The sequence below is a fragment of the Corvus moneduloides genome, chromosome Z (assembly GCF_009650955.1).
Source record: "Corvus moneduloides isolate bCorMon1 chromosome Z, bCorMon1.pri, whole genome shotgun sequence".
Classification (NCBI taxonomy): Eukaryota; Metazoa; Chordata; class Aves; order Passeriformes; family Corvidae; genus Corvus; species Corvus moneduloides.
Window position 1 is genome coordinate 63,389,772 of NC_045511.1, and position 12,904 is coordinate 63,402,675.

The 12,904-nt window shown below is 41.5% G+C and overlaps 1 protein-coding gene across 7 annotated transcripts in view; it reads right to left on the reverse strand.

Moving 5' to 3' along the window:
• The window catches only part of KDM4C (lysine demethylase 4C), a 297,838-nt gene that overhangs the window by 62,225 nt on the left and 222,709 nt on the right, over positions 1-12,904 (reverse strand). For all 7 annotated transcript variants that reach the window (XM_032095412.1, XM_032095416.1, XM_032095415.1 and 4 more), the window contains exon 19: positions 10,565-10,735. In XM_032095412.1, coding sequence (XP_031951303.1) covers positions 10,565-10,735 — 171 coding nt within the window. The remainder of the gene's footprint in view (positions 1-10,564; positions 10,736-12,904) is intronic.

Here is a 12,904-nt window from a genome sequence, read left to right on the forward strand (position 1 = left end):
ATGTCTGGGTTGCTTTAGCCAAATCTGCAGGCTCCGATACCATCTGTCTATCTGACACAAACCTTTTTCAACCTGTTTAGTTGGAATGCCTTTTCCAGAAGGTTTTGGTAATGTTACTTTTGATAAATATTATGCTGTATGAACTTATCCGATCATTCTGTTTCCATTCACAAACAGTTACAAAACCTAAGGGACCTAGCTAACCAAATTACAACAGATAACTCGTCTTGGCTAGACAGTTTGTTTGATGGTTGGAGCTTTGCACCCTGGCTAAGGGAACTCTGTAAAATAGGCTTGATTATTCTAGTAGTAATAATTATAGTTTTAGTAGCAGTACCTTGTGTACTTCAGTGTGTGCAAAAAATGACGAGTAGGACTATGTCTAATATCTTAATTGTCCATCGAAAAGGGGGCATCTGTTGGGGAAGATGAAACAGGAAAACCTTGGAAATATGATTGCCTGACAAAAGATTTTGGGAATATGAAAACTACAGGCAACATCGAAATGAAAGCCACTTTTGAAATACCAGGTCTTAGTTACTGAACAACTAGAAAACAATGGTATGGCCACTGAAGATAATCCCCTCTTGATAGAACAATACCCTCTGCTTGCAGGCAGGTCCAAGGGTCAGAGCAGACCCTACTAGCTCAGCAGAAGGGGTCCAAAGAGTAGTTTTTAGAAGTTAAGATGTAACACTCTATGGTAATATAAGAACTCTTATAGGCTGTATGTAAATGCTATAGGATTTGTATCTTGTATTAGATTGGTTAGTGACAATTAGAATATTCAGTACAGAAGATGATTTATTGTATTGTAACCAGGACTTCAGGCACTCTATTCCTCTCTTCCACTTCTACTCTTACTTCCACTCTTGCTCTTACACCCTCTCTCTCTCTCTCACCTGCTTACTCTCTTGGGCCTGCTCAGAGCTGAGTCAGGCAGCTCTGAGCAGTGCCCCTATACCCACGCTTTTACAATAAACCGACTGTGTCCCAAGACCTGCCTATAGAGATCTCTCCATTCGTCTCCGTCTCCGTCCCGACCGAACTCACCCTTAACCTACAGGCATCCACTTAAAAAAACTGGTAGACAAAAAAAAATCGAGGAAAATGTTGGAGGGAGCAACGTGATGCATGCAAAAATGAACTGAAATTATCTCTGAACAGAGAGGTCTAGCTGGAGCTCAGGAAAGAAAGGAGAGTTTATCACCATAATGAGAAGAGGCAGCCAGCTCCAGAGGACTACAAGGATGTTGTGAGGTTATGCAGGGAGAAAATTAGCAGGGCCAAAGCCCAGCTAGAATTTAATCTGTCTACTGCCATAAAAGACAATGAAAAATGTTTCTATAAACATTCACACCAAAAGGAGGGCTAAAAACACTCTCCATCCTTAACTGGATGCTGTGAGGAAGCATAGTGACAAAGAATGAGGAAAGGGCTGACGTACTTACTGCCTTCTTTGCCTCAGTCTTTAATACCGATTGTTCTGTGAGAACCAGTCCCCTGAGCTAGAAGACAGGTATAGGGAGCAGAATGAAGCCCCCATAATCCAAGAGGAAATAGTCAGCAACCTGCTACACCACTTAGACACACACAAGTCTATGGGACTGGGTGAGATCCACCCATGGGCAATGAGGGTGCTGGCGGAAGAGCTTGCTGAGCCATGTTGCATGATTTACCAGCAGTTCAGGCTAACCTGGGAGGTCCCAGTTGAATGGAGGTTGACAAATGTCACACCCATCTTCAAGATGGGTCAAAACGTGAACTCAGGGAACTACAGGCCTGTCAGCCCGAGTGCCAGAGAAAGAGGCACTTTCCCTCAGTGCCAAGGAAAGTCATGGAGCACATCATCCAAGGTGTCATCAAACAGCATGTGCAGGACAATGATGCAATGAGGCCCAGCCAGCAGGGGTTTTTGAAAGGCAGGTGCTGCTCGACCAACAGGATCTCTTTCTGTGACAAGGTGACAAGCTTAGTGGATAAGGAAAAGGTTATATATGTTGTCTATCTGGACTTTGGTAAAGCCTTTGATGGCATTTTACACAATATTCCCCTGGAAAAACTGGCCTTCCACAGCTTGGACAGCTTACACTGTTCACCAGGTAAAAAACCATCTGGAAGGCTGGGCCCAGAGGGTGGTAGTGGTAAGCTGGTCATCAGCGATTGTAGAGAAATGGCTGAGTGAACAGGGACATGTATACGTGCACAATCCAAGCTATATTAGTGAACTGTCCTTGACTAGGGAAAAAAGAGAGGAGCAATGCTGATGTGGCAAGCCGACAGGATGTTGCAGAGGGGGATGCTGACCATAGAAAGAGAAAGACTTATGTTAGTTAGTCGTGTGCATATTAATCTGTAACCAATCGCTTGCTATTAAAGGCCGCGTGAACAGTAGCTGTAACCCAATAGTATGGAGCTTGCTTATGCGTGCTTGGAGAATTAGGGTATAACCATGGGACTGACAATAGAATAAATGGAGATCCATCATATCTCTGTGGGAAGCGTGGTTCATCCCGGCAGATCTCTGGCTATTTCTGGCGTCCGAACAGGGACCATTCCTCAGAGGAAGATACGCTCCCTGATCACCGAAAGAAGGGTGACAACGACGAGTGACAGAGATACTGCAGGCGGAAAGAGTCGACCGCGAGTCAAAGGATGTCAGTCAGGCCAGTAAGAAGGGTCGCTACCTTCCCTCCGTGATACCCTGCTAGCATGGATTTAGAGTTTGCGGCAGCACAGAAATTACTCCTCAGTATCCTCGCTAAGCGAGGGGAGGAGGTCAAGGAAAAGGATCTAAATAAGCTCATTTTATGGGCGTGGGAGCATGGACATTTGCGAGTCCCCCCCTCCTCTTCGATGCAGCCGAGTGGAGGGAAGTAGGGGATCACCTGTGGGACTGTACTATCCAGGGAAAAGGGAAAGAAATTACAAACTTAGGGCCCACCTGTAGAACTGTTATAAATACCTTGAAAAATATGCAAGCCAAATCGAAAGTAGCCGCGGCTGTGACGGAGGCAATTGCAACACCGGCTGGGATTGTTGCTCCTGCCCAAACTACACAGCGCAGGGGGCTGAGTGGACTGTTTAAAAGCCCGAGCAGGATTAAAGAGCAGAAAGCAGAAAAGCACTTTAAGACTGTCAGTGAGCTCCTGCGGGAGCAGGAGAAAGAGCTCTTGCAATCAGAGCCAAAAGAGGAAGTTACCGCCACCGTGCCTCAGAGCAAACTGAAGGCAAATGCGGAAGTTACAGTCGACCAGTCAATGGGCAGAGCAACGGGCGGTCCTTCTTGTCAACCATGCCTCTACCCTGCTTGCCCACCCCCTCCACCTCCAATGCCAGCAGAGATTCATCCCGGACCACAGACTGTTTCTCTGCCAGAGCCACGGACTGTTTTTCGGCCAGAGCCACAGATGATGACATACCAATGACAGAGGCAACAAATGAGCTACGTGCTCATCCCCCAGGATCTTGCGTGAACCCACAAGCATTGGAAAGATGGGCTCATCAAGTAGAAGAGGCAATGCATCAAATGAAACAACACTTTGATTGTGCTCTGTCTTCTATGGAAGAAAAGCTCAATTGAAAGCAGGAGCCACAACAGGGTCCCACTGAGTCCCGAAGGGGTGTGGCCCAGACGGCCCTGCAACTACAGGAATGGGCTCAGGTCGAGCCCTCCGCTCCAACCCCCGTAGTAACACATAACAGCCATATTAGGTTACAAGCCACCCCAGGGGTACAAATTTGTTACAAAGACCCATGGATGGGACAATGCGGGGGGGCAGCTCCATTGTTATTTAACAGTTGAGGTTATAGCTGTGTTTCTACAGATACCGGACCAATATGGGTTCCTTGCAGATGGACCAAGCCTGCTCCCAGTCCCACTGTCGACAAAAGCGGCTCCAGCGAGTGCGTGACCGACTTAGCCAGGACATAGCACATACAGCAGATGTTCCCAACCTTTGGGAAGTGAATCTTCACTTGGTGGCCGATGACCTCATATTTGGACAACCACTCGGAGTCTGGGAACAGAGTGTGCATGCTAATTGCTGCAGGAATTGTTTACACTGTTATAATAGCTCGTGCTTGCGCTTGTGCTGTGGGGGCTGTGGGGAAGAGCTTACTAGGGGAAGTTGGAATGTAGATGAGCAAGGTAGTTTATGCCGAGAATGTTATCAAGTGCCTGAGACAAGAAGTTTTAGGCAGTGTGCATCTATTGTGCTCGGAATTCCACCACAACAGATTAGAGTTAGCTCATTTAGGGATCCACATGAGCTTTTACTAAGCTTGGAAGTGTTGGCAGGGAAGGAAGCCATCAGACGTCTGCAAGTGAGTAAAAAGACCACTGTAACCCAGTCATGGTGCCCTACATGTGGCTCCTCCTCTCAAGTACTTTCACCCTAAGTAAAGCTGTGGTAACTTCAGTGTCAGAAAGAGAAAACATGTAGGTAACATGGGCTCACCAGGAGAACGAGACGGATTTCTGTCTGGCCATGGGGTCGGCAGCAGATCCATTTCACACATGTCTAATTGGCATGCCATGGATCTCACTCGAGGACACGTTTCAAAAATGGGTGACAGATATAGGGAAAATCAATGAGGAAGTGGAGCAACAAATGCAAAACAAAAGAAACCAGGGTGAGTGCTTAGGTTGTTGGTCTAGTTATCGGCACTCCTTGCAGCAAACCCGTATTATTGCCAATTTAACAAAAAATGCAACCTTGCCTCTTCAAGAGCTACAGCTTTATGGGTCCCTTTTCCCAGTACGCTTGTTAACGTAACACCCTGGACCACTGTTCCAGTGTGGTGCCTCCAATGCAATATGCCAACGGGTCTGGGGTTTTCTTCTTTGGAGATCCTTGAGAGGACTATCAGGCATGACAGGGCATGGCCTCCTTTCCATGGAAACAGAACGTATCGGGACACTCCATCGGAGGCTGGAACGTGCTGGCCACATTGGGAGGAGCTGAGTCTATTGACACAACTGGAGGAAAGATTTTACCTCCTGGAGTGTTTTTGATATGCGGAGATAGAGCATGGAATGGGATTCCGCATAGTCCAGTTGGGGGTCCTTGCTAGCTGGGAAAGCTAACTATGTTTGCCCCTTCTATATGAGCATGGAAAAACATTACGGCATCAGAAAGTTGCAAACATAGGATGCGAAATAGACACCAGCGTAGTGTTTCCACATTTGATAAAGATTGTAATGATAAGGTAAACATTATGAGTTTGAGTGCATTTATACCATTAGCTATTTTTAACCCAGGGGGTGCTGCAGCTCATGGCTATAACAATCTGAAAAAGTTGGCCTGTTGGTCAGAAAAGGAATTTAATAGGACTTCCCATATATTAAATGAGCTTTTAACTGATGTAGATAGCATTAGACATGCTGTACTACAAAATCGAGCTGCGATTGATTTTTTATTGCTAGCTCACAGCCATGGTTGCAAGGAGTTTGAAGGTATGTGTTGTATGAACCTATCAGACCATTCCCAGAGTATCCATCGACAGCTCTCAGAACTGCAAGATGCTTTTCAAAAGATACAGATCCATACAGACAGCTTCTCTGAGTGGCTGTCCTCGCTCAGTCTGACAGGATGGTTAGGAAACCTGGTTCAAGAAGGATTACATCTGCTAGCTACACTAGTAATTGTGGCAATAATAATTTGTTGTGGTTTTGGGTGCATACGGAAAGCTTTAGAGAAAGTTGTTCATCAGGCTTGGCTTGTGCAAGAAGAAAAAGGGGGAATTGTAGAGAAATGGCTGAGTGAACAGGGACATGTATATGTGCACAATCCAAGCTATATTAGTGAACTGTCCTTGACTAGGGAAAAAAGAGAGGAGCAATGCTGATGTGGCAAGCCGACAGGATGTTGCGGAGGGGGATGCTGACCATAGAAAGAGAAAGACTTATGTTAGTTAGTCGCGTGCATATTAATCTGTAACCAATCGCTTGCTATTAAAGGCCGCGTGAACAGTAGCTGTAACCCAATAGTATGGAGCTTGCTTATGCGTGCTTGGAGAATTAGGGTATAACCATGGGACTGACAATAGAATAAACGGAGTTCCATCATATCTCTATGAGAAGCGCGGTTCATCCCGGCAGATCTCTGGCTATTAGTGACGGTCCCCAGAGCTCAGTACTGGGGCCAGTCTTGTTTAGTATTTTCACTGATGACCTGGACAACAGGATCAAATGAATTGTTCATCATTTTGCAGAGGATACCAAGTTGGGTGGGAGTGCTGATCTGCTGGAGGGTAGGAAGGCTCTGCAGAGGGATCTGGACAGCCTGGATTGATGGGCCAAAGCCAGTGGTGTGAGGTTCAACAATGGCAAGTTCTGGATCCTGCCCCTGAGTCACAACAACCCCAGGCAGCATTCCAGGTTGGTAGAAGGCCAATGGCATCCTGGCCTGTATCAGCAATAGTCTGGCCAGCAGGACCAGGGCAGGGATTGTCCCCCTTTACTTGGCACTGGTGAGGCCACACCTTGAATCCTGTGTTCACATTTAGGCCCCTCACTCCAAGGAGGACACTGAGGTGCTGGAGCATGTCCAGAGAAGAGCAATGGGGCTGGGGAAGGCTCTGGAGCACAAGTCCAAAGAGGAGCGGCTCATGGAGTTGAGGTTGTTTAGGCTGGAGAAAACGAGGCTCAGGGGGACCTTGTCACTCCCTACAACTGCCTGAAAGGAGGGTGTAGCCAGGTGGGGGTTGGCCTCTTCTCCCAGACAGCCAGGGACAGGATGTAAGAAAATGGCCTCAGGTTGCCATAGAGGAGATTTAGATTGGAAATGAGGAAAAATTTCATCAAGAGGGTTATCAAGCACTGGAACAGGCTGCCCAGGGAAGAAGTTGAGTCAACAGCCCTTGCTGCAGTCAAAAACCATGCAGAGGTGGCACTTACGGACATGGTTTAGTGGTGGCCTCGGCAGTGTTAGATAAATGGTTGAACTCAATGATTTTAAAGATCTTTCTTGCCTATATGATTGTGTGAAAAATAATTTCTCATTCCTGCTTTTGACAGCTGTAATCTGAATGTTTTAACCTGAACTAATATGTATTTTTAAAAGAGGATGCTTTTTGGATTTTATCAGAACCTCAGAAAATTACCAAATAGTGGTTCTGCAAAAAATCCTCATGAACTCCTGAATACAGGATGAATTGTCCTTCCAAACACATCTCATTTCATCAACATTTAAGATGCTCTTGCTTTTAAGGAATAATTACAGCAGCATTCTATAAGCTACCACGTTAACCCAATGTTATTTGATTTATAGATTTTAATAAGCAAAGTTCATTTTGGGTTGTGGACATGACTACCAACAGACCAACTTCACCTTCTCAGTGGATAACACCAACATTTATACACTTAAAGGTAAACTAAAACACAGTGTGGTTATGTTGGCATGTCATTTTTCTTTGCCTAGTTCTCTTGATAACCACAAGGTGAAACCATGACATCAAAGAATTCTCTGTAAACTCATCACTGAAGGAACAGGGCACTTAATGGGGCAAGTGCCTGGAAGGATGTTTACCACTTCAGGAGGTGTATGCTCAGCTCTCCTGTAATCAGACCTCTCGACAGACTCAAAGCATGCTTCACTCTGCAATTATCTGGTTTCAGTGATTTGCAATCAATATAATATGGTGGCATCTATCTCCCCCCAAACACGTATACTGCAAAGCATCCTGTTCTGTTGGGATTTTAATAAGGTAATATGGGAACAACTTCATCCAAATCTTATACGTATATGTATATAAGGCGTATTGGCAGCCACAGTATATACAGAAACAAATAAAACTTCTAGCTATATACCAAGAGTATTAATTTCTAGCAAAATGCTAAGATATGCCAGTGCAGATATATCCATTAGGTATCAACGGGGGGGGGGGGGGAAAGGAACTGTGGGACACCCTCCCTAAATGATCAGACCAAAGTACCGAAAAATTTCCTGATGCATAACCTGTGAACTGACATCTGGCCTACTGGGTTGAACAGTACTGTTCTTGGTGCTGAGCTAGGGGCTGTTTGACAAGTTACAGAGCATTAATACTTCAAGAAGTGGCAAGTGGCACACATACATGCTGTCTGCTGGTATCAGTTACTCAGGACTGCAGTATGTGCACTCCCTAGCTGTGTGCACGCATCGTTAAGCTAACTGCTGAAGTTGTCATCTCATGTCCTTTAAGATACCATGTACTGTCCCCCCTACTGTAGTCTTCCCATGAATTACAAGAGGCATTTGTCCTGCTGCTGCTTCCAGGAAGAGATTGTACCCATATACTCTTTTACACCTCTTACATCTTCTGGGTTGAAGGAAAACAGATTGGTTAGCATATTGAACAGCTAACTCACAGGTTTAAACCCTGTAATTGAGGAGTGATTAGTCTAAGAAATCATGTATTACACCCAAGCAATAAATACTGTTGAAATTAAAAAATTTAAATATGTATCTATAGCTAACACACTTAAAAAGTCCCAAGCTAATATATTTAGTAAATGCTAACACAGACCAAGAGAAATACATATGAGAAGAGAACAATGTGTACCCTGATTTGGTTGCTATTGAATGCAAACAGAGTTTCACAAAGCTTCAAGACTGAACTTTCCCTGCTCCCTATTTTCCTCCTTAAAAATAAATCCCTGTGTCTGAACATTGGAATTCTGGTCTATTGTGAGCTGAGCTGAAATTATGTAGTGGATTCAGCACGTACTAGAAGAGCAAAAAGCTCCTGCTATCTTTGTGAGCTGGTTGAAAAGTGAAAACAGATTAGAAAAATAAGTTCTTCAATAGGCAGCAACATTGCTTTCACACCAGATTTGATAAATAAGTCCTCCCAGCGGCACTAACACCTGATACGCACATTGCATGGATTAGTAAGTTTTAGTCTGAGAAGAAGAAAAAACACTTTTTTTTCAGTTCCAGTAACTGCTGCAGGTATATTATCTAATGAAAACACAAGAAGATTTCTCTAAGGAATGTGAAATTGGTTTGGTGTTTCCATCAAACAATTAAATGTTGTTCATCCACTATCTGAGAAGCACTGAGGCACATCCAGACCTGATTACATATATTCTTAGCTCCAGATCAGACTCCCCCACTAGGACAACAAGCAGTTCCTCATCTTAGCCTTACCAGATCCTTGATACAGGCATTTACAAAAGGGGTTTCTAATAACAATACAGCCACATTTACTTAGTATCTTGATCATCCTAAATCAAAATGTCTTTGATCATTAATGGAGCCCTTTGGAGTGTTTCTCATTAAAGGATAAATTTTCAAAGACGCATAAGAGAGATTTGCTGACTGACTTCTATTCAGACCACTGGGAGGTAAACAGCTCAATCCCCACACACTGATCTGAAATGCAGATCTTTCAAATACCGTCTTTTCAAAAGGTGCCAGACTTTTCAGTAACTAAGAAGCTTCTAAGAACAACAGTATTGTTTCCACTGACATATCCATCAGTTAATGCTACTTTCAGGAAAATATTAGGTGTGCAGAAAGCAGAAGAGCTCAGAGACTTTCATGGGAGAAAAATATGGAGCCCTCCTAGGAGTTGTATCTCTTGAGCTGCAAAGCCAGTATTCTCTGGCACCACTGTGTAAGACAGGCTCTTCCCCTCTACATAAAGAAAAGGACTAAATTAAAAGTGGTCTTGCAACAAACAGCACTTTTGCATATCAGTGTTCCCTGGAGGCTCTAACTTTTAGAGATTATTAGTAGGCGGTTCTCCAAAAGTACTGGCTTAGCACAAAAAAGACTCAGAGGATCATGAAGGTAAACAAGGATTAGAGTCACATCATGAGAGAGATGTCAAAGGGCACTCAATAAACACCACAAAGCTTAACATCCAATGTGTTCATTGCAAACATGGAGGGAAACAGAATCTTTCTCCAATTGCGAGTTTTGTTCATGTGTGCCAAGTGCACAGTGGGGTCCTCAACAGTTATGAGAGACGTGGTAGTTTATGTAAGTGCATAAGGGAAATCAAAATCTCAGCTCCTTTTTGAAAATATAATAAACTATACTACATATAGATAAACTACTATCTTCTCCCTGATGATTTTTATCATTAATAATGTAGTCTCACAAACTAAATATCAAGAAGTGTAAATAAGTTGTTAGAACAGATTCTTGAGAGGTATTCTTCACATTACAGCAGAAGTTTTCTATTCTGCAAGGAATTTTTACAAGTTATCTCTAAGTGACAGAGAAGGATATATGGAATTCCCTCATTCATATCCTTTATTAAATACATATTTCTTATTTAATTAAAAGATTTTCTAAGATTACTCTTGATTCATTTGGCGAAATGGCAAAGACTAATTAGAACAACCAAGGTTTGGAAACCCATTAGAAAATAATCATTCTCAGCAGTTAAAGTAGGAAACATGAACTGAATATTAAGATGTTATTTCCTCAAGGTCATAAGAATTAGTTCAAGAGGTTCCAACTCTCTAATTTACAAAAGAAGAACAATCAAATCCTGCAAAAAAACCCACCGAAAAACCAAAAACCAAGAAAACAAACCAGAATGAATAAGAATCTGAGAAAGTACTTACTACAATGTCTTCAGGAAAAGTATCCAGACTGAAGGAGCCATCATCAAACATGACTTCATAGAAAAGCTGAGATGTCACTCCTATGACTCTGCAACTATAGTATCGTGTATTTCTATGTTTCGTGATGACTGTCTGCCCAACTGTAATGGCTTTCTCACATGCTTTAGCTCTCTTGAAAAAAGGAAGAATTTAAAAGAAAAAGTAAATTTAAAATACCAGCTTATTCATAAAAAAATTATTAGTGTAAAAACAGGGTTGTTAACAATATAAAAACTTCAAATGAAATTAATTAAATTCAATCATGATAACATAATTTCTTTTACATATGAAATTTCTCTATTTTGTGGGAAAACAAATGACATCTGAAGAGTACCAGATCACAGCATATTTTTGCAACTGATGCCTTAACACTATTCTGCATTAGATCAATAAGACACAATTAGAAAAATTTGTAATTTTTATTTGTAGTATAATTTGTAGAATTTTCCTGAAAGACATAAGATATAATGAACCAAGAGTATGATTTTTTTTAAATGATGGGATTTTGAAGTACTGGATTTCTGTATGATTCTACATAATAGAATGAAATTTTGCCCAGTGAGATGCAGTAACTAAATGCATATCCAGTTCTTGCCAGAGCTGTCTACAGCAGTGTATCTGAGAAACTTTTTAACCCATATTGTGCGGAACTTTTGCTTTAAAGATTCAAACAGCACTGATCACTCTTCGTCAGTTATTTACATAGTATATCAGTAACAATATTTTTTTTTTCACTTTCCATTTGTAATTCTCCAGAGCTAATTATATCAATCAGAAGACTAGCAGGGTTGTTAAACTAAGTCAAAATTCTACATCAATTCTACATTTACTTGATGGCTTCTATAAATATAAAAAGAATGGAACCTTATAGGAAGGCAATCACTAAGAAGCTCACACTATGCAGAGTTCCCAACTACTGTATCCCCATGAACCTTCCACTTTAAAAGGAACCTTCTTCACCAGGAAATATAAAATCAGTATCTTCTCATCCTAGTAACACAAGTGTCTAGAAGGCACTTCTTTCCTACGAGCTTGACTATTCAGTATCTCACAATGGTCCATTTTTTTTTTGCAAAGGTGAGCTATTCCAAGTTTGGCTACATCTGAACAGTTGAACATTTCTAGTTATGTAAGATACATGTGCACTGGAATATCTAAGGATGAAATATTTTTTTATTAGAAATGTTTATTTAAACTGTAAGAGAATACTTTTATACACAGTCCACACTAAAGTAATCATCAAATTTCCTAGCACTGCTTTTGAAATGTTCAAAAGCAGTGAATTCTTCAGTCAATATAATAGTCATAAAATTGTCTTATGAAAATCTGGAAAATCCTACATCTGTAGGATTTTTATCAGTAGAGTTGAAGAGAATAAAGAACAGCATCAGTTCTTTTAGTTAGATTTCAAGTACTAGCAGTAATGTGAATGCTTCAAGGTAAGAGGAAAAACCCAGACTAAACTTGAAGACTTCTGGTTTTGCACTGACTTCTTGTCACTACTGGGCTTCTTTCTTGGACCTATTTATGGGATTTAAAACTTTTAAACCTGTCTGCTCCTGAAAACTAAGGGCATAACAAGTACAAATATTCTGTGCCATTTTTATAGGCAGTGCAGTAAATCTCTGTGTGTCAGAGCTCTGCCTGTCACAGACATTTGGAGGATTTAGTTGAGGTCACCTCAGATAGTAAAACTCAATGATGTTCCTAAAGCATTTCCAAGTGTACCTAGAAATAATGTTCTGAGCATACTCACGAATTATTTAACCACTACATGTATAATAAAATTATTTCTTCCTCATTTTAACTGTCTATAGTTAGACTAAATATAAAAATTAATTACATAAATAGCATTTGACTGTTATTATCATAGGAGCGATAAAATGTCAATAAGCATGTTTTATCCAACCTTGAAACATATGTAAACATACATGCTAATTTATTATCCTATTCAGCTTTTGGCAGGGGCAGAGGTGGATCAGATGTAAACTAGAGACTATTAATTGATTTATTTATATGAGATAACAGAAAAAGTATTATACTATAAAAAAACCCAAGGAGATATTGCTCTATTAAAAGGTTTAAATCTTCTCTGAAAGAAGGTGTAACTGTTCAGAGAAGATGGAGTGCAAATTATAGTATTTTAAGAGATAATACAGATTCATTTAATGATAAAGTTTTCAGAGAAGGATGCCATTTCTCATTAGAAAAAGTAATAAAACCCAGAAATGCATTCTAGCTCAAGGAGAAGATTGTTTTTTAGTATGTTATCTTCATAGGATTCTTAATTTATTTCTCAGA